Genomic DNA, 27,903 nt, shown 5'->3' on the forward strand with positions numbered 1-27,903 from the left:
TTCTGAAAATTACTTATAAGACCATTTTAAAGATGATTCTACAGAATTTGAATGTCTCCTAGATACTATCAACGTGTGTCTCAGGTCTCTCTTTACAAAGTTTTACCATGACAACTGCATGAGGATGCTTAACCCTTACAAGTAAACTCTGACCAAACATTCAAAATAACATAGTATTCAAAGGTAAAATAATATCTCATCGGTGTGGCTACCCTACACTGGCTTATACAAGGATAGTTTACTTTCTTCAAGTGATATTGCCTTTAGTAAGAACACAAAACTGGATACTACACCAAACTAGATGAATTCTTATCCTAGAATCTAGTAAAACTAAGAAATATATACTTTAAGTAAATTGGTCACTTGAAGAGAATAAAATTAATGCTTTCCACTTCTTTATTAACTAAATGTTTAAGCGACTAAGTGTTAGCTCCAGGTAGGGGCCACTTGATTTCTGATAAATTACACTGTAGTAAAATTATATCATAAAGAAAGATAGGTTCAATATATTCAGTTAAGAGGGTTCAAGATCAGTCAGTCAGGTCAGAGAGAGCAGTAGAGACAGATCAGTCAGGATCAAGTCGTGAAGGAGGAGAGTTAGCTAAGCCCCTTTCGGAAGCAAAGGAAAGGAAAGAAAGACAATGTAGAAATCAGCAAGGCATATTAGTAAAAGGACTTTATATGAAACACCCTTCTTCCATAAAGTGTAACTGAATCCTTCTTCATAAATAATGAATCTTCCCCCCCCCCCAGCGTTAAAAGAATTGTCTTTGTCTCTCTTTATATCAAGCTCCTATCCTAAATAACGAACTGTGTGTAATCTAAAGAATTGTCATCACAGTCATCGTTGTATTATAATTGTCTCATCGTCGTCCACATTATATGAATGTCTTGTCCTCGCTATGCAACAGTACCTACCTGGCTTATGTTTTTGTGTGTTAAAGTAGTTTTAAATGCTTCTTCTTTTTTTTAATATCAAATTCACGTTGCGGTTTGCTTGATCTATGATGGTTAATAAGACTTTTTTTGTGTGCAGCGCGTTTGTTCAGTTGTAAGAGTGCTTGCCTTGCATGCAAGAGGCTCGGGTTTTGAATCCTGAGTTCGGATGTGTCTAACTGATGAGCCCAAATGAGAGCAAAACTCGAGTCTTAGACTTCCGGTTTGTTGGCTTTCATGGCTTTTGTGAGCTGCGACGTTGTCTTGCTGTGGAAATAATTATATATTCTCTCACACATTCTGAAATACTTATTTGCTCATTAGGATAGGCTTGTTGTGATAACATCCCTAGCGAGTATAAAAATCCTACTAGTGAGACATTGGCTTCGGTTATGATCACATCCCTTGTTCGAGACGAAAATATATATCTATACTCCTACAAATTCGTTTTTCTTTTGTGTGCACTGATATTCATATTAAAAACCCGCTTTTCTATTTATTTAAAAAGAAAATACAATTTTCTTATATATGGGTTGTGGAATTGCATTCACTAGCAAAAGATCTAGCTAATTTGCATATTCCTTTAAACATTCATTTTAATTAATTCCCTATCAGTTTTTTTGGTTTTCTTATGGGATGATCATCTAGAGTTAACTATTACATATAATTATATTCATGCAGATATTCTACATGATTTATACTTGCATAATATTTGCGTAAAATCTTTATAGTAAACAAAGAATTGTTTCGATATATATTTATGTATACGTATATTTTTGTTTAATCTGTTAGTCTATCTATCTATATATCTATAAAAGTGAAAGTGCCTGTGTGTCTGTATACATTTCCCTACGCAATAACTCTGTCAATTTTAAGTCTACAAACTCGAAATTTGATATACAGGGTACTGAAATTTGGGAAAATCTTTGTGATCGATTTTCGGCCAGAAATTTGGCTGTTAAGGGGTCAAAGTTCAACGATTTGACCTTTGAGAACTCTACCAAACTCCTCCGACAATTTTGGGTCTAAACACTTGAAATTTTAGATATAGATTCCTTGGACATGGATCTAACTTAATAACTTGATTTGATCTCAAAACAATAAATGTTAAGGGGTCATAATAGGGGTCAAAGTTAAAAAAATATTTGACCTCTGTGGTCTCTACTAAATTACTCAGACAATTTATGGTCTAAACATTTGAAATTTTACATAAAGGGTATTCAGAGATAGGGCAAGCTTTTTAATCGGTTTGGGTCAAAACATTTTTAGTTACCAATATATAAATGTATGTATGTATGTATGTTTGCAACAAATACTGAAAAATTGGCTGAAAACATTAATTTCTTCACCCTCAACTAGGCACTTTTCTACAGAGAGGGGTTGCTTTTTTTACCGATATTTTCGAAAGTCATCCTCTCTTTTCGATTGTCTAGCCTTAATTAAAACCTACATCACTTTTGGTTTGGCGGTGGTCATAACAGCAAAGATGTCACATTTTTCCCCCGTTCTTTTCCTCCTTCGCGGTACGGGTTCAAGCCTGCCTTCCTACTACCACTTTTTTCTTTTTTTTTTTTTTTTTGCTCAACACACACCTCCAAACGTACAGGCAACGCCGGGCACCCATGCTAGTATATCATAATTTAGCAGTTTAAAATTTGTGATTTGAAAAAGTTAAATTTCAAATATAGAAATTTTATTGTATGCAAGACAAAGAATACAGTATAGTAAAATATATTTCCTTAACCCATGAGTTTTCGATGTTTATACATCTCCTCAGAGGAAAATATTAGCAAATATTATAAAAGGTTTGCGCCTGATTTGCTATAGGTAATAAACATAGAAAATTAAATTAAATGTTTTTAAAGTTTTTAAATCATTTTAGCTACACAGAATAAAGGAAATTGAATATTGATGCAGCTAAAAAAAGGATATTGAACTTCAAATCGAAAGTGAATGCTAAATCCTGTAATGGAAGTTCTTGGTATTCGGCAGGTAAAAAGATCCAACGCGTATTGTAATAAATCCAAGGAAGCTGGTAACAATCCAATCTATACATATTTCCACAGTTTTTCTTTAGTTTGATTGGATATCCGGCAAATCTTTGATTATATCAATCCAGTAAAAATGTTTTTTCATATATCAATTTCAAAATTCAGTTCAAGTTTTCAATCAATTTGTAAATAAAAACAAAAAGATGTCTGTAGACAGACGAATAAAATTAAATGGAAATGGAAATAATTAAATAAAATGGAAATAATTAAAAGAATTGTTTATCAAACCAAAGCAAAACAGTTTTTAAAAATCAGATGTAGTTTTTGTTATCAAGATTATATTTGTAAGTGAGCACAAATGAAAATGTAACATTTTCTCTTGTGCTGACTTACTCCTAGAAGTAATTATAACATTACTTTTTTTTTTTTTTTTTGGCATACACAAATTGAAATCAGGAATACCTACATCATTAATCAAGGACCAACATATTTCACTCTGAGTATGAGAAACTTGAAATCAAAAACTACAACCTGAAATTAATTGCTGTTTTTCTCCTGAAAAAGTGAGGTAATACTCATTCATTATATTCTTGTCCCAACTAAAATATCCTAAAAAATTGCAAAATTTACGCCACCAACAGTACGTTTCCTTCGATGACCTTTTAAACTGGATGGAGACTGTATTTCTCACAGCGGAACTTCGATTTATCTATTAATGTTTTTTAAAAATATTAAGATACTGCTTTGCACTCGACAAGGACCTAGAAAACTTTGCAAAACATGTTCACTCCTCTGCCTTCAAGAACTTTCTCTTACTGTTTATTTTCTTTGTTGTCGTATTTTCATTTTATTATTTTTATTTTTCCCCCACTTGGCTTTTTATATCGTTATATTTTTGTACTTATTGTTTTATACTTTTTTTATATCCGTTTTATTCTAGTTTTGTTCTCTTATAGTTAATAAATTTATATTTCTTATACCTTTATTATTTATGATTACTTTATAATTCTTATATTTTTATATTTATTTATCTCTTTTGTATTTTTTATCCCCTTATTTTACCAGTTGTTTATCCTCTATCACTTAAAGAAATATTTCTATACTAGCATTTAAGCCCGGCGTTGCCCGGGTGTTTGGTGGGTGTATGTTGAGCAAAAAAAAAAAAAAAGCGGTCAATTTTTTAAACTTTGACCCCTTATTATGACACCTTTAACATTTTTTGGGGCTCAAATCAAGTTATTAAGTTAGATCCATGTCCAAGTAACATGTATCTAAAATTTCAAGTGTTTAGACTCCAAATTAGCGGAGGAGTTCTCGAAGGTCAAATCACTGAACTTTGACCCCTTAACAGCCAAATTTCTGGCCGAAAACGGATTACAAAGATTTTCCTAAATTTCAGTACCCTGTATATCAAATTTCGAGTTTGTAGACTTAAAATTGACAGAGTTACTGCGTAGAGAAATGTACACAGACACACACACAGACAGGTTCACTTTTATATATAGATTGTATCCTTTATAATTTATCCCCTCACATTGTTTATCTTACTATTATTCCTAATAATTTATATTTCTTTGTAGTACTATTATAATTATTATAATATTTAAGTACTGTTATAATTTCAGATATCCTCTCTAAAATATACAGACATAGGATAACTCCTATTTCAAGTAAACCTCTTCCATAGCTATAACCCATTAATACATAAATGATTAAATAAGCATTTGGCTCATTCCATGTCAAATCGACAGGCGGTAAAACCATATCCGACTCGGATTTTTTTCAAATTAGCTACGCTTATAAATCTCCATGAAAGGAATTGAATGGCACGTGTTAAACATCTCAAATTCAAGGGGTTCCTGGGATATGACCTTGACCTTTTACAAAATGAAGACGTGACCAACTTTAAAAGACGATATCTCTATTGTTTTGGGGCCTACAAAGTTCATTTATATATCATTTTAAAGTACTTGGATAGATCTATAATTTTATCTGGGAATATTTTTTTCAAGGTCAAATTAAAAAAGTTGACCTCGACCTGAATTATCTCAAAAACTGTTCTTTCAATTTTTTTTAAATTTTCACAGAAGATTTGTCTATCTTATGACAGTATATATTCCAAGTTTCGTGATGGGCCTTTCAGTAGAACTATTATTACAAGCGTTTTAAAGAAGTGGGCTAATTCAAAATGGCGGAACATAGTACCTGCGACTTCATATAAAACATTTTGATATTTCCCAATATGGTCAAGTTTGATATCTTTGTAAAGCTATTTCGATGCTGATTAATATTTACATAAAGACCATGGTCAAAAAGTTAAAAAAAAAAAAAAAAAATTTGTTGATGAAACTGAATTTTCTTCATTTGTTTTATTTTTTGTTTTTGTTTTTTTAATGCAACACAGATTTTGTTATGGAAAATATTGATATAATTAGTGCTGAGGCAGTTAATCAAAATCTAGAACATCTAGAACGTTTTTAGGTATTGGAATCAGAAAACTTATATGTGAATGAAAAGTAGTATTTCGAAGTTATGTGACAAAACGATTCCAAAAAATGTTAAACATTTCTTTTGTTTGTATTAGAAGATAATATGTAGGACATTTATTTTTAAGCTACTAGTGAAAATAAAAGCTAAGAACATAAAAATATGATGTCATTCAATTCCTTTCATGGAGATCTATAAGCGCGGCTAATTTGAAAAAGATCCGTGTCGGACATGGTTTGTGCACCCCCCCCCCAAAAAAAAAATTGTCGATTTGACATGGAATGAGCCATTTTCTTTAAATTAACTTACCCTATATCCTCCCCGGGAGTTTAATCACACTTATTGTACACATATATTAAACCCCCATGACAAATATGATATAGACCTACCTTCATTATATAATAAAAGCTATACCGCTCCTATATCACAGAGATCAATTTAGTTCCTCCAAACAGCTTCCATATTTTATATCACTCCTAATGTAACTATTGCTAGACGTTGCACCCTATTATGTTAGCTAGCATCTTCTCTCTTCTTCTGATGAAAAGCATTAAGTTTTGAAAGACCATGGTATAAAGAGTTCTCACTTACCCTACACCTCTAATTGATGTATACCTATATTGAATAAATGAATAAATTTATATATATTAATATATATTTTTATATCGTCATTTTCTTTATTGATTTTTATATAAGCTCCAAAACAATTTGTTGAGCTTTGCATTATTTCGATACGTCTCCACCTAAAAAATTAATCTTATTCTTTTCCTTTAACTCGCCATATATATATATATTTGCCCAGTTCAAAATAAATGTCTAACAAAAAGCGTAGTTTATCAAGCAACAATATTTGCAAAAGAAAACCCGAATAACAAGAAATATTACGTAGACATGACTTCCTTAGATTTCAAAACCCGATACTATGACCACAAAAGTACATCCAACAATAAAAAAACACCATATAAAGACAACACTAGCGAATAAATACTGGGAACTCAAAGAAAGTGGACATTCGCTGGTAGTCGAATGAAAAATAATAAGACAAGCTACCACGTGTAGACATTTAGACGACCCATGTAAATTATGCCTTCATGAAAAATTTGCTATCCTGTACTTTAAAGAACCCCAAAATCTATTAAACTGTAGAAGAGAAATAGCAAACAACTGTGTTCACAAAATAAAACTTACTCTAGGATAGCGATACAAAATAGCTTTAAAACTAACAAAAACAATAGAAAATAAACAAATAAATAAATTAAATAAACATGAATATACATAAACGATCACATATATATATATATATATATATATATATATAAATAAAATGAAGTCATTTTTTCCCGTGGGATTTGGACCTTAATAGGATTAAAAATCAAGATATTTCATGCAAATATAATATGCACAAACGGCAGAACAATATCTGAGGTGTGTTATAGGCTTATTATTTCTCAAATTCCTCGATAATCTTAGATTTCTATACTTTTTCTGCTGAGAAGTCACGGCCAAAATCGGTTAAGATCAATGGAAGTGGTAAAATATTTTCTCTCTTATAAATTCCTCCTCCCCCTACCACCACTTAACACCGTTTGGGGATCGTTCACAAGGAACAGTTGAGAAGAGAACACCGGTTTGGCTTCGTAGTTCTTTCATGTGAAGTTATTTAAAATCACTAAACTAAGCTGCAGTGCTCTGTGGCGTAGTGGTTAGCGTGCTGGACAATTCACATTATATTTTCATGTTCGCGCCGACCTACTGTAGTCGTTTTTTTTTTTGTTTTTTTTTTCCAAAACAACTGGAATGGACTTTTCTTGGTGGCCGAACTGTTAACGTTGCAGATGTTTTTTTTTGTTTTTTTTCACACTTTATTTTCCTACTTTTACTCATGACTCCGGGTTTGATCCTTCCTACTTACCTACCATAACATTTTTTAAAACTCCCCCCCCCGTCCCGGAAACAAACACTCGGGCAACGCCGGGTACCCCCGCTAGTATATATATATATGTATATATGTGTGCATGTATGTATGTACACATATGTATATTTATATATAAAAAAAAAAAGGAGGAAAACGTCTGCCTTAAACCACTAACCTAGTTCTAAAACAGATCCTTTGTTCGATAAAATACATGCCCATTGGCTGATAGGAAGGGACGCGGTGGATACTAGAAAGCTGATTGGCTAACTAAAATCCTCAACAGAAGAGGACCATATAAAAATGAGAAACAACCACAGAATTCGCGCATAAGCCTGACGAATCCTAGAGTCGATGAAACGCCGAATATTCAGTGTAACTTAATCGCCATATATATTTTATATATATATATATATATATATATATATATATATATATATATATATATTCTGAGTAGCTTAAATTGCCATAGTTATTTTCATAACTTACTACTTAGCTCTACCTATGTATTGAGCACTGGTGAAGTAAATGCTGAAAATTTATGTATAAAATTATATCTTGTATTAATTTATGTGATTAAATGAAATAGTCATATATATACATATACATATATATATATATACATATATATACATATATACATATATAAATATAAGAAAAAGAAAAGGACAATTTTACAGAATAAGAGACAATGAAATGGAGTTTCATTCTATATTAATAAACAAACTTTATTTGTCATTTTCGTTAGTAGCATGTACAAGAGAGAAACGGGTTAGTAGGTGGAAGTGTTCTCGTGTGAAGATAGAATTAATATCATGCCGGTTGGTTGAAGAAGAGAACAGTTCAGTTCCGTTTACACGTGTTTATAGGTAATAGCCGTCGGTATGAAGGAAACCAATTACAGGAGAAAGAAAGGGCAAAGGTATTAAGTGTGTTGACGTGTTGGCGTGCATGAGTGTGAGGTGTATGTTCTTTAGCATGACAAAGAATGTTCGGTTGGGTAGTCCTGTAGAATGATAAAGTTTGTGTGGGTACAGCACGCGGAAACAAATGGTAGCTAGAAGAGAGCCTGGGGCCTAAGCCCTAAGTGAAGTTTGCTCCCAGACAGGGTCAGGTTGAAAGAAGATTAAAGGTTCGTGATTTCACCTTTTATATACTAGGTCACTTGATAGAGAACTGGTATGTGATTGGACAAGCCAGGGAGAAAATGGATTTCAAATCTCGAAGTCGTGAGAAGTGGTCTCTTCCTGTGATGTAAATTAAAAATATTTATATAATATTACGAGGTGAGGATATAAATATTTTATTATTTATTACTTGAGAAAAAAAAGAAGAAACGCATGATATCCAGATTTGAAGTAACACTTTCAATTAAGAACTGTTTTCTTGAATTTGTTCTCAGTTGTGCGAGATTTCCATAAAAGTTCCATTAAAATTTTGTCCCCAGTCGTGCATATCGTCTGCTAATGAGAAATTTTGAACAAATTTTATATATAAAAAATTACGCACATATGGCAATTTTCTCTTGAAAAATTATTGTAAAGTTTTAACTGTGCGTATTATGTTACCTTTTTTCTTTTCTTTTTTTTTTACACGGTGGTCACCACTTATCAAGGCCCGGAAGCCACTCAGGGATAAGGGTTATTGCAAGTACAGTATGTTAGTGTGGAGATTTATTGAAGTGTTTACTTGAGGTGGCGGTTCATTAGAAATTTTTTTACGTTGGACTTGAAGACATCCAGGTTGTAGTCAGGTGGGAAGCAAGCAGACGGAACAGAGTTCCACAGGCATGCAGTTCTAAGAAAGAAGCTTTCTTCATGGAATCTACATTTTGATTTAAGCACAGATAAAGAGTGGGGGAAATTTTTGACAGTGGATTCAGCTAGATGGGTGTTTTTTGTGAAAGATTGGCGAGGGGGGACCAGAAATTGGAGTTTAGACGAGCACCTGCCATGGAAATAATGATAAAACAAGGATAGGCTCACAACGTCTCTTCTTGCAGAGAAGAGAAAAGGGCATCCCCCACTAAGCCACAAAGTCTATTTTGTACTCTGTTAAGGCAGGATAGGCTGTTTTTAGCAGCTCCTGCCCAGATATGGCAGCAGTATTCCATTCTTGGACGTACTTGGCTTTTATATAGATAGAGAATTGCATCAGTAGTGAGATATCTTCTGGAGCGGTAGAAGGATCCCACCATCCTTCCAGCGACCTTGGCAACAGACTTGATGTACGTGTTCCATTTCAGATCAAGAGTAAAGGACAAATCCAGAAGCTTGTCAAAACATGGGGCTTCTCCTAGACGAGAGCCATCCATTTCAATTGATGCCAGATGAGGATCAGAGCGTTGATGATGTAAAGATAGGAGTTTGGTTTTAGATTCATTAAAGGTAACCAGCCACGTCTTCCCCCACTGAACTACGCGCTCGAGATCAGAGGAGAGAGAATCAGAGAGAACTTTGTCATTTACAGCCTTTGATGTGTTGCTGTAGATAGTCGTGTCATCAGCATAGATGTCAACGAATGATTTAAGTATGTGTTTAGGGAGATCATTGATGTAGATCAGAAAGAGAGTTGGGCCCAGGATGGACCCCTGAAGGACTCCAGCATTAATACTGCAGGCCTCTGATTTTTGTCCATCGACCACTACTCTTATGAGCCTATCGGAGAGAAATGATTTAATGATTGAGAAAACATTTCCAGTTATACCGTAGCTGGAAATTTTGTGAAGTAGGCCCTTATGCCATACCTTGTTGAAGGCCTTTGATATGTCAAGAGCAATTGCCCTAGAAAGGAAGCGTTTGTCAAGAGATTCACTAATCCTGTGAGATATAACCGTTAGCACATCTGCTGTAGATCTTGCAGAACGGAAACCATATTGTGTGTCACTAAGAAGGTTATTTCTGCTGAGGTGGTTAACTATTTCTCTATTTAATATGGATTCCAGCAACTTACTCATAACACACAGGAGACTTATTGGTCTGTACTGAGAGGGAGATGACTTATCTCCTGAATTCTTAAATACAGGGCATACTGATGAGGTTTTCCAGGGAGTTGGAAAGCACTTCTCCTTAAGGCAACGCTTAAACAGTTTTCTTTTTACAAATGACATATGAACAAGTATGCATTGTCAAATTGTCAATCCTTTTTTTTTTTTTTTTTTTAATTTTAATAAATTTATAATTATGTGATTGTACAAGCTATTTTGTCATTTGTTTTATTTTAAAATTATGGAGAAAAGAGCGTACAGACGGACACGTTTTATGGTTGAGCATTCATTTTCTTTTGTCACTATGAAGTATATATATATATATATATATATATATAATATGGCAAATGTGTATTTCAGCGGCGTAAATTATTTGACAGACAAAAATTTATAAAAATTATTTATTTTTATATAAAACACATAATTAGACGCTAAGACGAAAAAAAAAAAAAAGCGAAAAAATTTACTTTTCATTATTTTTGCAACATTTTTTTTATTAGACTAAATGTACAAGAATCGAGACTGGCAACTTGTTTTGAAAATCTGGCCTTTCTAAGGCTTGCCAGATTGGCCTTTTTACACTCCTGCATGAAACATGGTTCCACAGAAGAGCGTAAAAAAAGGCCAATCTGACAAGCCTTAAAGGCCAAATTTTCAAAACAAGATGGCGGCCTCAGTTGTTGTACATTTTGTCTAATAAAAAATGTTGAAAAAATAAAAAATAAATTTTTTTTTTTTTTTTTTTTTTTCAGCCTTAGGGTCTAATAATGTGTTTTATGTAAAAATAAATAATTTTTATAAATGTTTGTCTGTCAAATAATTTACGCCGCTGAAATACACATTTGCCATATATATAAATATATATATATATATATATATATATATAAGTGAACGTGTCTGTGTACATTTCCCTACGCAATAACTCTGTCAATTTTTAATCTACAGACTCGAAATTTGATATACAGGGTACTGGGATTTGGGAAAATCTTTGTGATCGGTTTTCGGACATAAATTTCGCTGTAAGAGGTCAAAGTTAAACGATTTGACCTTTGAGAACTCTATCAAACTCCTCCGACAATTTGGGGTCTAAACACTTGAAATTTTAGATATAGGTTCCTTGAGCACAGATCTAACTTAATAACTTGACTTGAGCCTCAAACAATAAATTTTAAGGAGTCATAATAGGGATCAAATTTTAAAAAATTAAACTTTTTTTTTTTTTTTTTTTTGCTCAGCATACACCTACATACACCCGGGCCACGCCGGGCACCTATGCTAGTGTATGTATATATATATATATATATATATATATATATATATATATATATATATATATATATAACAAAAAAGAAAGGCGTACTTGTCTACGCATAAATTACGCTAATTAGAACTGACTGTTTATTTATCCACATCTCACACTAGCAAAGTTAAACATGACGTCATTTTATATTGGGGAATCCAGCTTTCACTTTGGATTGTTGTAAAAGTTGCAGTGAACGAACTCAAAAGTATTGCCCCGATGTGTGTGTGTGAGTGGGGGGGGGCGTTATTAACCAATCGCCCCTCCCGAAGAAAGACGCAACGTCTGGGGGGGGGGGTCTCCCCGGAACATGATGACGATTTTTTCCGGGTCGGACCTTCTGCAACTGAAATACTAGAATAAGGCAGGCAAAAAACAGGTATTAGACTTGTTGCGATAAATACCGAGTAGGTTCCATCGCACTTGTACGGGCAGTCTTCATGTTTATGAATAAATTATGCCAATTTAGTACTGACGGGGTTAAAAATAGCAACAAGTGTGGAGAGAGGGTAGGGTGGGATTGGAAATGTGAGGGTTCCCCTCTTTTTAAAATAAAATATGATGTCATTAGTCACGAGGTCTGACGCGGACGCGCGCGACTGCGCGCGTCGCGTCATGCGATCAAATTTCCAACATGGAGGAGCCGGCTAAGGGGTAAGATAATGATCTCCGTTTATTTTATATGCCGCCTTTTTTTTTTTTTAAATGTTTCTTTCGGACTGTTTTAATTAAATTATAGAATGAAAGTGATGTTTGCTGGAGTTGTATTAATCGCAAATCGTGTTCTTTGTTGTTGTTTTATTTGTATGTATCTAACCTACGTCGAGTGTTTACTGTTTTTTATTATTGACAGTTATGCTATGTTTTTTTTAGTTATTTCCCCTTCTTGTCCTCTCTTTTCTTGTATACAAATAATAACTGCTAAGTGCTATATCATGTCTATATTAATTGCTAAAATTATAAAACCATTTCATATGTGTGTTTCTCGTGTCGACGGAACATGATAAACATTTTTTTTTTTAACTAAGTCGAATTAAAAAAAAAAAAATCCATTAACACTGTGCTTGTTTACATTGGCGTATTTCAGGTGAAAACATTTCCATGTACTTATGTGTCATGACGAAAATAGTTTAAATTACAAAAATGATCCAGCAGATTGTGTTAAAAGTATTTTAAATAAATAAATAAATACGACAAAATTGCGTTTCCAGATATCTCGCTTAAAGATGGTGGGCTCTTAATTCAAGTCAATTTAAGTTTAGGGTTATTACCCTTGTTTGTCATACAGAATTGGTCGCATAACTCTTCTGCATTAAAACATACATTAAAATTTAATAAATTCTATTCGTAATTATTTTTCGACTGGATCAGTTTTTTTTTTGTAATTTTGGGAGTTTATACTTATTTCTCCATGACATGTAAGTATGCAATGTTTTCACTTGTAATACGTTGGTTTATTGAATTTAACAATCTTATCTTAAAGAAAAAAAAAAGCACCGTCTATATTCTGCATAAGTACTTGGATTTTTAATTAATACATAAATCGGGTTTTACAATATTAGATTATCCCATTTTTAACAGTAGCCAGCAAAGCAAAAAGAGGTGAGAAAACCCAAAACAAAACAATATACAACAAATAAATGTTACCGAAGACAAGTTAGCTACTCTAATCTAAGATGTGTTTGTTTGTTTGTTTGTCTTAATTTATTTTAATTTTTTTTTAACTTCAAAACAAAGTATCAAGTAGTTGAGGACAAAATGAGTCTTTCATTAGAGTTATGTGCAGCCAGAGCCTAGCCTCGATATTCGTTCGAAAATTAAACAAACTGGTAGAATGACATTTTCATACGATTGTTGACATTTATTGGATGTGTTTTTTTTTTTTGTTTTTGTTTTTTTTTTTACCAGTATTTTAATTTTCGATTTTTTAGCGATTATTGAAAGTCGGCATAGCTGTAAATAAACCGCCGTTTGTTTTGCATTCTATCTCAACTGACTTGACATTAATTTTGTTTCTTAGTTAAAAAAAAAAAGAAAAAAAAAAGCTCTTTAAAATAAAACAAACAAACAAAAAAAACAGCTTATCTAGATAAGTTACTCGTTTAGTCGTTTCCATATCTTGCCTTCGGTAACATTTTTTGTTGTACATTTAATCCCCCCCCCCTTTTTTCTGCCCATTGAAAATGTTCTAAGATTACCTTTTTAAAAAAAATAGTAATTTATATAAAATAATGATCAAGCGATATTGTCACACCCACGCTGCCACGCTCCGCTCTGCTCACGTAGTTTTATTTTGTTTTTTACGTGGTTAGCGCGGTAGAACTAAGAAAATTAATGTTTTTATTCTTTCAACGTTCAATTTACATTGGGTCTTATCCAGAATTCAACCTAATTAAACAAAATAAATAAACACAACTATTTATGATGCACGTACCTGTCACGAACGAAAAATGTCATATTCCAAAAATTACGTAAATTGAATGGTTAAGTTGTTAAATATATATATATATGGATAATATTTTTTCTTTTTCTTTTTTTACGATTTAAATTCGTTTTTTATCTCGGTAGTTCGAAGTTAGTTATCTCCCCTTTATTTATTAAACATGGTTATGCAAAACACGATGTCTATTGTCTCGCTACGTAATAAAATTTGATTTTCTTAGTAAAAAAAAAAAAAAAAAAAAAAAAAAAACTGCAGTAAATGTTTACTTTAAACTACAACAGAACACCGACCAATGAAATAAAATTTGTTTTTTATTTTTATAGGTTTTCGGGGTCACTGACAACGAATCTGATATTCAAACCCGTCGCATGGTATTAACCCCTGAACCCTCGCACTATTTTGTGCCAACTCACCGACCGGCGCACCGCCATCGTTTATGCTATTCTTACGTGATGATGCGACGCGTTCGCGCATGGACACGTGTAGTAAGGTGACTTGTCACATTGCGGAATAATTTTTTAGCAGACATTTAAAATAACAAGAAGTTTTCAAAAACAAAAACAAATGTGGATCATTTTTCTGTGTTACGTAGTTTTTGATGCTTTTTTAATTGATCTAAAAAATTAAGTTTTCACGAGCGGTTTACAAAAGCTTTTTTTGGGGGGGGTATTCAACAGGTGCTTTTGCAGTTTAATTTACCGTTTTTCTGTAAGTAACGCCTCCCCCCTACCACCACCACCAATTGTCCGCAAGTAACGCGCCGGCATACACTGAGCAGCAGAACTGTTTAATTTTTCACAAAAATTCTGTTACATTGGGGAGTAGGGCACAGGGCAGGGCGGATGGGTGGTGTTTGGTGTTCCTATTTACAATGCCTCCCCACGGGACAGTTAGATACCAGGGTCGTTTTTTAATGTGGAGAAAAGGGACAAAAATAAAAATTGTCTCAGTCGTGAAGGATTTCTCCTCCACCGACAGAAAACAAGAAATTGAAGTGCAGCATCTGAAGAACAGATACTACACTTTGATCTTGTCCCGGATTGCCACCTATCTGCTCTGCCCCTGTCCCTCCTCCGACCTACTCCCCAATGTAAACAGAATTTTTGTGAAAAATTAAACAGTTCTTCTGCTCGGTGTATGTCGGCGCGTTACTTATGGAAAAACGGTAAATTAAACTACAGAAGAAGCACCTGTTAAATGTTGTACAAGTTTTATAATTGAATACCCCCCCCGCCTAAAAAAATGCTTTTATAAACCGCTCGTGAAAACTTAATTTTTTAGATCAATTAAAAAGCATCAAAAACTACGTAACACAGTAAAATGAACCACATTTTTTTGTTTTTGAAAACTTTCTTGTTATTTTAAATGTCTGCTAAAAAAAATTTCCGCAATGTGACAAGTCACCTTACTACGCGCATCCATGCGCAAACGCATCCGCATCATGTAAGAATATCATAAACGATGGCGGTGAGTTGGCACAAACTAGTGCGAGGGTTCAGGAGGGGTTAACACCATGCAAACGGTAAATTTGCGACGGGTTTGAATATCAGATTCGTTGTCAGCGACCCCGAAAACCGAGAGAAAAACAAATTTTATTGGTCGGTGTTCTGTTGTAGTTAAAATAAACATTTACTAAAACTGCTTCATCGATTTACGTGATTTTTGGAATGCCACATTTTCGTCCCGTGCTGACTACGTATATCAGAAAGAGTTTTTTTTTTTTTTTTTTTAATTAGGTTGAATTATGGACTTGCACCTTTTAAAATTTTATTCTTGTTTAAATTAAAAAAAAAAAAAAAAAAGATTTTAGTTCATGTTTATTATTGAAAGACCACGTAATTGACCTCAGTAGGATTTTATTTACAGTGGTCACTGGTCATCCCTAACTCAATGGCAGGGGAAAAATTGAAATTGTGTAATTTTGGCAGTAACCGAACCGACTGCTCGACGATGGTTCTGCCATATTCGGTCCTTAAATCGCAATCGGTAACATTATGTTCTGCTATAGAAGTACCAAAATGAAATAAATAAATAAATAGGTGCCTGTTAAGATATAGTCGACAAATCGTTTTATAAAATAGCAAAAACAATATTACGTACTTAATTGTAATGTCGAAAATAGTAATATATCCAAAAATTACGAAAATTCATCGAGTAGAACCAAAAACCACTGCTATTGTTTTTACTAAAAACCTTTTAGTAATAAAAAAAAAAAAAAAAAAAAATTATCACTATAGACAATAAATATTGCAGCCATGAACAAGTAATCTAAAATATTCGTTTCGGAGTTATGTCCCCTGCGTGTAAATTCCTACTGACTTTATGACGTCAAAAAAAAAAATGCGATTTTACCCAATTTTCCGTAAAAATTACTTTTATCTTAAGAAGCACCAATAAAATAAATAAAACTCTGTCTGTTGTCTTGAATGCTATAGTCAAGATTTTTTTTTATTGCGTTTCAACTGTCATTTAGGCAATTCTGAATTTTAACTCATTGTTCTAAGGGAGATAACTCTATTTTACTAAAGTAGTTGAAAAAAATATTGCTCATACAATTACGGTAATGTTTTGTTTAAGGAAATTACAATATCGTCGAATTTTACTCTTTTTTTTTTTTTTTTTTTGTTATTAATGTTATAAAACTTTGTTACATTAACTAAAGTAGTTGAAAAAAAATCATTTTTTTAACAATTCTTAGCAAAATAGTTACCTCCTTTTAGAACAATGAGTTTAGATTCCGAGTTGCCATTATTTATGTCTATATATGACGTTAATATGTGTTAAAAAGAAATGCGCTTGATGACAAATGTGACAACAAAATAAAGATCATTTATTTCAGATGTGCCATGGTTTCAGTGAAGTGGATTGACCTTTTACCATTTAAAAGACCGTTAAAATTTCGTTGAAATCCCAATTTGAACTCCATTCTTTGATTTGTTTTCATTTTGTGTGTCGCTGTTGATTTGAATGGATTTTTAATAGTATTTTAAATGGTAAAGGATCAATCTACGTCGATGAAACTACGGTACGTCTCTGAAATTTAAAACGGTTTTTAAATAATCTGTATTTTAACTCTCACATTCATGATCAAGCACTTTGATTTTTTTTTTCAACACTTCATGAGAAATGAAAAAAGAAACAAACCAAAATTTAAAATTAAATGTAAATAAATTGCTTTAAAATTAAATGTAAATAAATTGCTTTAAAATTTTAATGTAAATAAATTGCTTTAAAATTAAACTTAAGTAAAGGTAACTTTTAAAAAGTTTAAAATACAAAAAAATTGGATACTTGTGCATTTAAGGTTTTAAAGACAAGTTTTTTTGTTTTCATTTTTGAAGCCTTCCACTTGGAACAAGGGGAGACAAAACCTGAAATGCACTGTAACTTTTGTCTTTGGCAATAGTTATTTGTTGACTATTTTGTGTTGGCAGTTCGTGACAACCACCAAAAATAAAGATTTAAAAATTCGTAGTTAAAAAAATGACATCCTGGACCCAAATGAAAGTTTAAAAAAAAAATGCCAAGCAACATAGGTCAGGTACAGTTAGTTTATTAATAATATTAGCATCTATTATTCTTAAACAGTAATATACTAACAACTGCAACAAATATATATATATATTTTGTTTTTCATGCAACTACTACACTTCACTTTATTACAGCATAAAAAGTGAGAATAATGTTATATATAGCATTATGTTTGGCATGCTAGATCACTGAAGTTAAGCAACATTGAACCTGGTCAGTATCAAAATGGGTGATCATTTGGAAATACCAGGTGCTGTATGTGCTCTTCGCTTATCTCGGCATTGTTTCCAGCCATCCTAGATTTCTCCTTGCCACTGGAATCAAGCATGGCCAATTAAAAAGTGTGGTTAGAGATTGCACAACACTTGCTTCACAATTACATATGCAGCCACCTTTACAGGGAGTATCCATTGTCTCGAGACTGAATGGGGGGGGGATGAATGTTATGTCATGAAGATCAATTTATCATTTATTTATTCATTCCCCCCTCCCTCTAATGAATCCACATTTCTTCAAGTTGTTTTGTTGTGGAAACAGTCTAATTATTTTTGACTAAATAAAATATGAGATTCGGAAAAGAATTTAACATTTACCCTTAATGTAGTTTAGGCACCTCCCAAGTAAACCACAGAATTTACCCCCCCCCCAATTCTATATTTAACACGATGTAACTTTTAATACAGATTAATATTATAACTTTTGTATCGTTCACAAACTATGAATGAATTTGCATATATTATTGCAAGTATAGAAATATGTCGGCAAGTTGAAATGTACATTTTGCATTTCAACTTGCCGACATATTTCTGTACGCGTTATTCATCCAAATAAGTTATAAACGATGCTTGGTGTATGATTACTATTTCCTGCTAATTTCAGCGTTATATGACCAGTAGTTTAAGAGTTTATTGGTTAAATATTTACACATGCACATACATACATTTACTGTTTTATTTATATATAGATTGTTTTCTTCTTTTCCTGCTTCTGTCTCCTTTTATGTACATCTTGTTTTTAATATTTGCATGCCATATGAAAGATTGCATGATGCTAAACAATCTTTCCAGACCGAGTTACCGATATATCGGTAATTTCCGAAAATGCTATATACTGAGTTACCGCTGAACCAATATTTTTCTGATCACGTGTTTTTGTATTGTCAGGAAGCTAAAAATAATTACCTAATCACTGCTTAGCCTCGAATTAGCGCAAGCCTAACGTTCTGCAAATGGCTTTGTTTGTTTTGGCGGAGTTGTGAGTTGTTTTGTAGACTAAAGTAGCCCTAAGCGAGCTAGTGACGAACTAAGTACTTTAACAAGTAAGATCGAGACCAAGGAGTTTCATGATGTAACAAGTGTTGGATAAAATGACAATTCTGATTCAGATGGAGGTAATTTGATCGGGAGTATGTTTCTGAATCGAGTAACGCATATCGATGAAGGAGAAAGTGATAATAATTCTGATGATGCAAGCCTGTGCATCAAGGAGGGCTCCACCTGTTGGGCGGACTGGCACATGAAGGCTGAATACTGATGTTAGATGAAAGGCAAAAAATTATGCGTTTAAATTATTTTCACAATTTTGCCCAGGAGGCCAGACACAAGGGACCATTAGGTTCAGTTGCTCAGGTCTGGTAGGGTTAATTAAATTACGGTGGACCCTTCTCTTCTTGGAGGTGGTGATTACATTAGTTTAAATCAAAGAATGTGGGCTCCCTTTACTAGAAAATTATTCATACCAGAGAGTATCCTATATCTTTACAAAGCCACAATTCGCTCATGTATATTCTTTTAAACATTCGTTTTAATTAATTCCCTATTAGTTGCCACATCAGAGCTGGTGTACCTACGATTAGACAGGCTCCAAAAAAGAGTCTCAAAATCCCACACTGTCGGACAAGCTCTAACGTCTGTCTCATCGCTGCAATGTCGTATCATTGTGCTTGTTTTACAAGTACTTTAATGGAATATGCTCTGAACTTGTAGCACTTGTGCCCGTTGACGTATATACTCTTGACTAACCTGATAATTAGCAAAATCCCACTGCTTCACTGTTGAGGTCCCTAGATGATGGAAAGCTTTTTACTCTTTGCTTAACTTGAAATTCCCTTCCTGTTTCCTGCTTCCCTGATTGCACTGCAGAAGTTTAAATTCAATTCAAACAGATATCTTGCTGCTCAACTCCCCACGGTTGCCTGTTAGATACGATGCCAAACAATAGCTCCTTATGCTCTAAGTGGCAAAATGCCTTGTTTAGGGTGCATAAAATTAAAAAAAAAATAAAACTGATATTCTCAACCTTACTTTGCTTGTGGACTCCTTGAGAGCTATATTATCATCATCCATGGATTCTATATATGAAAAAAAAAAAATTTTTTAATCAAATATTTGATTTTAGATTATTGAACGCTAACAATGAATCAATTTTGGGTGTTTGTTTAGAATTCTTCCTATAGTAAAAAAAAACAAAACAATATATTAAGAAAATTATGATATTTAGGTGCTTGTAAAGATAGTCAACATCGATTTTTAAAAAATATATATTGTTTTAAGCATAAAACAATATTATGTATTTAATTATGCCGAAAATAGTAATGTATCCAAAAATTACAAAAAATCGAGTAGAAAGTTATAGTTAAAAGTAATTTTTACAGAAAATTGGGAAAAATTACATTTTTCTTAGACGTTATAAAGTAGACAGTAAGAGTCTACACGCAGGGGACATAACTCTGAAACGAATATTTTAGATTGCTTATTCATGGCTACAGTATTTGTTGTCTGTAGTGATACTTGTTTTTTTTTTAACTAAAAACACAATAGCAGTTGTTCTACGCAATGATTTTTCGTAATTTTGGGATATATTACCTATTTCGACATGACAATTAAGTGCGTGATTAAAACGATAGATTTAAAAAATCGATTTTTCGACTATAGCTTAACAAGCACCGAATGTATTCCTGATTGAAAGAAAAAATGTATTCATGATTGAAAGAAAAAATGTATTCATGATTGAAAGAAAAAAAAATGTATTCATGATTGAAAGAAAAAAAAAATGTATTCATGATTGAAAGAAAAAAAAAATGTATTCATGATTGAAAGAAAAAAAAAATGTATTCATGATTGAAAGAAAAAAAAATGTATTCATGATTGAAAGAAAAAAAAATGTATTCATGATTGAAAGAAAAAAAAATGTATTCATGATTGAAAGAAAAAAAAAATGTATTCATGATTGAAAGAAAAAAAAAATGTATTCATGATTGAAAGAAAAAAAAAAATGTATTCATGATTGAAAGAAAAAAAAATGTATTCATGATTGAAAGAAAAAAAAAATGTATTCATGATTGAAAGAAAAAAAAAATGTATTCATGATTGAAAGAAAAAAAAAATGTATTCATGATTGAAAGAAAAAAAATGTATTCATGATTGAAAGAAAAAAAAATGTATTCATGATTGAAAGAAAAAAAAAATGTATTCATGATTGAAAGAAAAAAAAAATGTATTCATGATTGAAAGAAAAAAAAAATGTATTCATGATTGAAAGAAAAAAAAAATGTATTCATGATTGAAAGAAAAAACAAATGTATTCATGATTGAAAGAAAAAAAAAATGTATTCATGATTGAAAGAAAAAAAAATGTATTCATGATTGAAAGAAAAAAAAATGTATTCATGATTGAAAGAAAAAAAAAATGTATTCATGATTGAAAGAAAAAAAAATGTATTCATGATTGAAAGAAAAAAAAAATGTATTCATGATTGAAAGAAAAAAAAATGTATTCATGATTGAAAGAAAAAAAAATGTATTCATGATTGAAAGAAAAAACAAATGTATTCATGATTGAAAGAAAAAAAAATGTATTCATGATTGAAAGAAAAAAAATGTATTCATGATTGAAAGAAAAAAAAAATGTATTCATGATTGAAAGAAAAAAAATGTATTCATGATTGAAAGAAAAAAAAATGTATTCATGATTGAAAGAAAAAAAAAATGTATTCATGATTGAAAGAAAAAAAAAATGTATTCATGATTGAAAGAAAAAAAAAATGTATTCATGATTGAAAGAAAAAAAAAATGTATTCATGATTGAAAGAAAAAAAAAATGTATTCATGATTGAAAGAAAAAAAAAATGTATTCATGATTGAAAGAAAAAACAAATGTATTCATGATTGAAAGAAAAAAAAATGTATTCATGATTGAAAGAAAAAAAAATGTATTCATGATTGAAAGAAAAAAAAATGTATTCATGATTGAAAGAAAAAAAAAATGTATTCATGATTGAAAGAAAAAAAAATGTATTCATGATTGAAAGAAAAAAAAAATGTATTCATGATTGAAAGAAAAAAAAATGTATTCATGATTGAAAGAAAAAACAAATGTATTCATGATTGAAAGAAAAAAAAATGTATTCATGATTGAAAGAAAAAAAAATGTATTCATGATTGAAAGAAAAATAAAATGTATTCATGATTGAAAGAAAAAAAAATGTATTCATGATTGAAAGAAAAAAAAATGTATTCATGATTGAAAGAAAAAAAAAATGTATTCATGATTGAAAGAAAAAAAAAATGTATTCATGATTGAAAGAAAAAAAAAATGTATTCATGATTGAAAGAAAAAAAAATGTATTCATGATTGAAAGAAAAAAAAATGTATTCATGATTGAAAGAAAAAAAAAATGTATTCATGATTGAAAGAAAAAAAAATGTATTCATGATTGAAAGAAAAAAAAATGTATTCATGATTGAAAGAAAAAAAAATGTATTCATGATTGAAAGAAAAAAAAAATGTATTCATGATTGAAAGAAAAAAAAAATGTATTCATGATTGAAAGAAAAAAAATGTAATTTCAAGGACGTTTGGCTCTGGAAATAAGTAGTCATCTCTCACATTCTGAAAATTCTCGCTAGGTTAGCTTGTCGGATGATATGGTCAGAGTGTAAAAATCCTACTTGTGAGACATTGGTTTGGGTTCTCAGCGATTGGATAACCGCATTCCTGGTTTTAAACAAAATAGGTACATTCCATAGTTGGATTTCTTTGCAGTTTGCTTGATCTGTATAAGCTAATAAACTTTTTTGTGTGTGGCGTGGTTGCTTAGGTGACAGGGTACTCACTTTGCATATAAGAGATCCGGGTTTCGAATCCAAAGCTCGGATGTGTTCAACTGACGAGCCCAAATGAGGGCAAAATTTAAGTTTTGAACTTCCGGTTTGGTGGTTGTCATTGCTTGTGTGAGCTACAATGCTGTTTAGCTGTGGAAATAATTTTATATACATATATACTAGCAGGGAAACCCGACGTTGAATGATGATCAACAAATGTTTCATTTTCCTCTATTTTTATTGTCATCAAAATCAGTGAAATCGACCGTTTTGCAATCAAATCGATTGTGTGCTCCAGTTGGGGACCCACCATGGTGCACCTGGACAACGCTTCACATGCCTTCCTGCAGTGACTTAGTCCACAATACATTGTAGTCTACATTGCACTGTAGAGAATCTACTGTTGATTTTATAAAAAATATTTTTTATATATATATATATATATATATATAATGGCTTGAATTTAAAGCTTAAAATGTCAATATTAAAAGTCGAGTATCATGGTTCAGTTGTACTCTAAACAGAAACATTCATTTCGAACGCGGCCATTATATAAAAGAAACTACTGTTGATTTTATACACTGGACACATTTGTTTGTGCGGTGCTAAAACTTCTCAAACGCACTTGTGATGTTAGACTGTGTAAAAGTGGTAACTTTGGTCAAAATCGGATTTTTTTTTTCGCTTATCAGATTATTATTTCAATAATTATCAGAGGTCTTCCAGTACAAAACCTATCTAAGCACACTCCCAGACACATAAGGTACATTTGTGCAAAACTTCAAAAGAAATAGGCCCAGCCGTTTGGCGTCCATAAGTAATGAACTCACAGACACACAGTTTCTTTTATATAATAAATATATATATATATATATATATATATATATATATATATATATATATTTGCCTCCTGTTCCCCTTACCTCACCCTTTTTTAACCAAGTAAGATCTTTGACTTACTTGTAGTTTCATTAAATACTTTTATATGCAAAATCCGATCCTGCATTTTGCTAATTTCTGCCCTCTGATGAGAAGGAGAGTATTTCTTTGAAACTCCGTGGATTAAGGACTATCCATTTATCTTGTGCTTCCTTTTTTAAAATTAAATATGTCTTTAACTCTTTTTCAAGATGTCTTTTAACATATTTTATTAATCATTTGTTCATATTATAAACTCTATTTCCTTTTCGGTTTTATTGAGCTTTTTATATCTGGCTGAGTTTATTTTACTTGTAAATATTAACTCTTTAATATTTATAATATATTTTAAGTTTACCATTTTGATTACCTTAGTAAACTTATTGTAACTTTTTTATTTTATTTTTATTATATATATATATATATATATATATATATACAGTAGCGTCCAAAAGTTAAGGGCTAGTAGTTTCAAGACAAGTTTAAGTACTTTTTAAGAAAAACCGTTCATTTAAAATACTTAATATGCATATATACTCATAGATATACTAATCACTCATGTCTCGCCTAAATTTCATAAGCATCCGTTTGATGTTTTTGAAGTTATGACCAATAACACAAAAGTGTGTCCAAATTCTCGTGGTCCAAAAGTTAAGGGCTACGCGGTAAAATCTTTTATTATTATAACAGTAATCGTCGTTTCGCTGTCAGACAGGTACTATGAATAATCCTACTTCAAATTTTTACTAAAGAACATTAAAATTATTGTAATTGGGTAAAAGAAATGAGTGTTTGTATCGCACTAGTAAAACATGGCAGCAAAACAACGTCGTCCCGTTTCTGTCGAAGAAAAACAGCTCATTATTCATCTTCATAGTAATGGCAAGAAAACTTCTGAGATTGTTGACACCGTAGGAAGGTCTCCTAGTGTAGTAAAGCGTATTGTGGCACATTTCAAGCAGTCAGGATCAGTGGCAACTGCCCCAAAATCTGGTAGACCTTGAATCACAACTGCTCGACAGGATCGTCTTATTGTCAAAATGTCACTTAAAGACAGATTTAACACTGCTGCTAAAATATCTCGAGAACTAAAGCAAAGGTCTATTGTTCAAGCGTCTCGGCAAACTGTTACACGCCGGTTGCACGCTTCTGGATTGCAATCTCGAGTGCCAGCAAGGAAGCCTCTTATCTCCAAAGAGAATCAGAAACTCCGCCTCGCTTTTGCCCAAGAACACGTTGTGTGGACAACCGAAAACTGGTCCCGTGTGCACTTTAGTGATGAATCGAAGTTTAACGTTATCGGATCTGATGGCAACACGTATGTCCGGCAAAGAACTGGTGAGATATTGGAGGTTAAGTGCGTGAAAAAAACTGAAATTTGGAGGAGGAAGTGTAATGGTTTGGGGCGTTATGTCAGCTGCAGGCTGTGGACCACTGATTCGTCTGCAAGGTGGAATAAATGCAGAAGTTTATAAGCAGATTCTACGGCAGCATGCAGTTCCTAGTCTTCAGTTGTCGCTCTATCAACCTGCAATTTTCATGCAGGATAACGCTCCTTGTCACACTGCTAAGAAAGTAAAAACATTTTTAGACGAGGAAGAAGTTTAAACGATGCGTTGGCCCCCTCAGAGTCCAGATCTTGATATTGAGAATATCTGGAAAATAGTTGGTGAACGTGCTCAACTTCAGTGCCCAAAAAATCAAGAAGAACTCTGGCAGTGCTTACATGCTGAATGGAGTGCGATAACGCCAGCGTTTTGCAAGAAGTTGGTGGATTCCTGTGCCAAGAGGTGTCAAGAAGTCATAAATAGCAAGGGTTTGTTTACCAAATACTAGTTAGTTTGTAATTTCAGCCATTCACAGCAAGGACAAAAGCCGCAATCGTGTTAGCCCTTAACTTTTGGGCACACAAATTTTGAACAATTTTATTTAAAATGATAGTTATTCAAAAAATACTTAGTGTAGGCTAACGAAATTACGACACATTGAAGATATATATGTTATCTATATAATTGTGAAGTAATTTTTTGTTGTTCGTGTGTATTTGTTTCAAGTATATGGTTAAACTTGCTGAGGTTTTATTAGCCCTTAACTTTTGGACGCTACTGTATATATATATATATATATATATATATACTAGCAGGCAGCCTAGCATTGCCCAGTTATAAAATACACTTAAATATGATTTTGATTAATGCAGATATTGTATTTATTATATTATTGGACCCAATATATAGTAATGATTTAAAAAGTTTAAAAAAAAATGACTCGTGCGCTACCATTGAGAATCGAAACCAAAACATTTAGCTTATGATTTACTTTATCCTTTGACGTTAATGCCTGAACTATGAAGACATGTTTGCTGCAAAGCTAAAAATGATAACCTGAACCAATACCTATTACGCTACGCATGCATATTCCTAATGCCGTCGTTTGACCATCATCTGGCAAATTTGATTTTTTTTTTTTTAATTTTCACACTTTTGCACAGATTTTCCCTGGCTAAAATCCAAATATAAAGTTTTGCATGGGCCCGAATACCCTACATATGTCTGTAGACCAAAAACTGACATAAGTTCGGTAAGCAAAATATTTTAAACAAAAATATATATGCATACATATACACATATATATATATATAGAAAGAGGTTTGTGTTTACTATAAGCTTTTACATAAATATTACGCAAGTATAAATCATGTAGAGTATATGCATGAAAGATGATAACCCCATAAGAAAACCGAAAAAAAAACTAATAGGGAATTAATTAAAACGAATGTTTAAAAGAATATGCAAATTAGCTAGATCTTTTGCAGATGAATACATGCCCACAACCCATGTATAACCAAGTTGTATTTTCTTTTTAAATAAATAGAAAAAAGGGTTTTTAATATGAATATCAATACACACAACAAAAAAAAATTATAGGAGTAATATATATATATATATATATATATATATATATTGGTTCATGAATGTATGCATAGCAAACGTTTATTTTTCCTGTTTACTTACCTCCCCACAAGGACAATTAAGGCATAAGGTTACTTTTTAATGTAGAGGAAAATTCAGATTCCTAAAAAGGGGGCACTCTGAATTCTGACAAAAATTTAAATTGCCTCAATTTTTCTTTTTACTGACCGAAGACAGAACATATGAAGTGTCATATCGGAACAGATACTACACTTTGCTGATAACGTAAAGACCAAGCAGACCAAACGGTCAGAAGTCAATCCATAACTGAATAGAAGACGTACATCAAATGTGTTGCTGGAGAAATAGTTGAACCATTCTAGCATTCCGGAAGTTCCTGATGCAAACCTCTACCTGTATAAGTCAGAAATGTCCTAAGATTGAGTACTGCGTTCACATATGGGGAAGTACCTTGCAATGCTTTTTTGCCATGGCCAAGTACAAAATCGACTATGCAATTGAATGGGTAGTACTGATTTCTTTTTTACAGTAGAAATATTGTAAGTCTTTCTCTATTCTATAGTTATTTTCATCGAAGGTGCTCAACTGACCACCAATCTCTGACTCCATGTCTCACCGTAAAACATTAACAGTGAGAACGCGTCTACCTACCACCACTGCATAGAACTTTCCTTCCACTGCATGCCTAAAACCAAATTGAACTTCCATAGGCAATTTCTTTCTAAGAACTTTCCACATGTGGAACACAATAATACAAGTCTGCTTTTATGCCGACTGCAACATGGTTATCTTCAAGTTGAATGTCAACAAATACTTATCAAGATGTCCTAATTACATAAGTAATCAAATCCTGCCCTTTTGATCAATAGTTTCTAATACTCTCGTTGCATTGTTTATCATTCAACTAACAATCTCATTAACCTTTATCCGTGAGTGGCTTTTAGCCTTGCTAAGTAGTGACTCATTAGTATTAAAAAAATATATTATAGTATATACTCAAGACTAGAAGGTACAAACGAAAGAGAAAAAAAAAATGAGAACCACAGAAAGATCACCCAGATGTATAATTCAGTCAAAATATCAAAGTATAAAAAAAAATAAAATAAATTTTTTTTTCCTTTTTTTTTATTTTATTTTATTTTATTTATTTATTTATTTTTTTTTTTTGTTAATGCTTGATAACAAATAAAAAGAAATCTTATCGCTGAGTATCGGATATTTTTAAGCAAAGTTGTGAGGTCAGATGTTAAAATGTCGTACTTTTAGGATTCTGAAAATTTTGACTTGACTAGTTCATTTAAAATCTTCCAGTATTCAGTAACAATCTAATACTCTCGTAGCATTGTTCATTATTCAACTGATAA

The 27,903-nt window shown here is 32.1% G+C and overlaps 1 protein-coding gene across 5 annotated transcripts in view; it reads left to right on the top strand.

The window, feature by feature from the left end:
- LOC145254848 ((Lyso)-N-acylphosphatidylethanolamine lipase-like) overlaps window positions 1-27,903 on the top strand; it is a 100,050-nt gene that overhangs the window by 36,411 nt on the left and 35,736 nt on the right. The window contains exon 1 of one of the 5 annotated variants that reach the window (XM_080113692.1): window positions 12,194-12,266. The exons of 3 other annotated variants lie outside the window; for them this stretch is intronic. In XM_080113692.1, the coding sequence (XP_079969818.1) occupies window positions 12,247-12,266 (20 nt within the window). In that variant the 5' untranslated portion in view covers window positions 12,194-12,246. Of the gene's footprint in view, window positions 1-12,193; window positions 12,267-27,903 lie in introns of those variants that run through there. One more of the 5 variants, XM_080113694.1, reaches the window with a different exon arrangement.

Source organism: Euprymna scolopes, chromosome 30, assembly GCF_053919585.1.
Source record: "Euprymna scolopes isolate OS-2025 chromosome 30, ASM5391958v1, whole genome shotgun sequence".
Lineage (NCBI taxonomy): Eukaryota > Metazoa > Mollusca > Cephalopoda > Sepiida > Sepiolidae > Euprymna > Euprymna scolopes.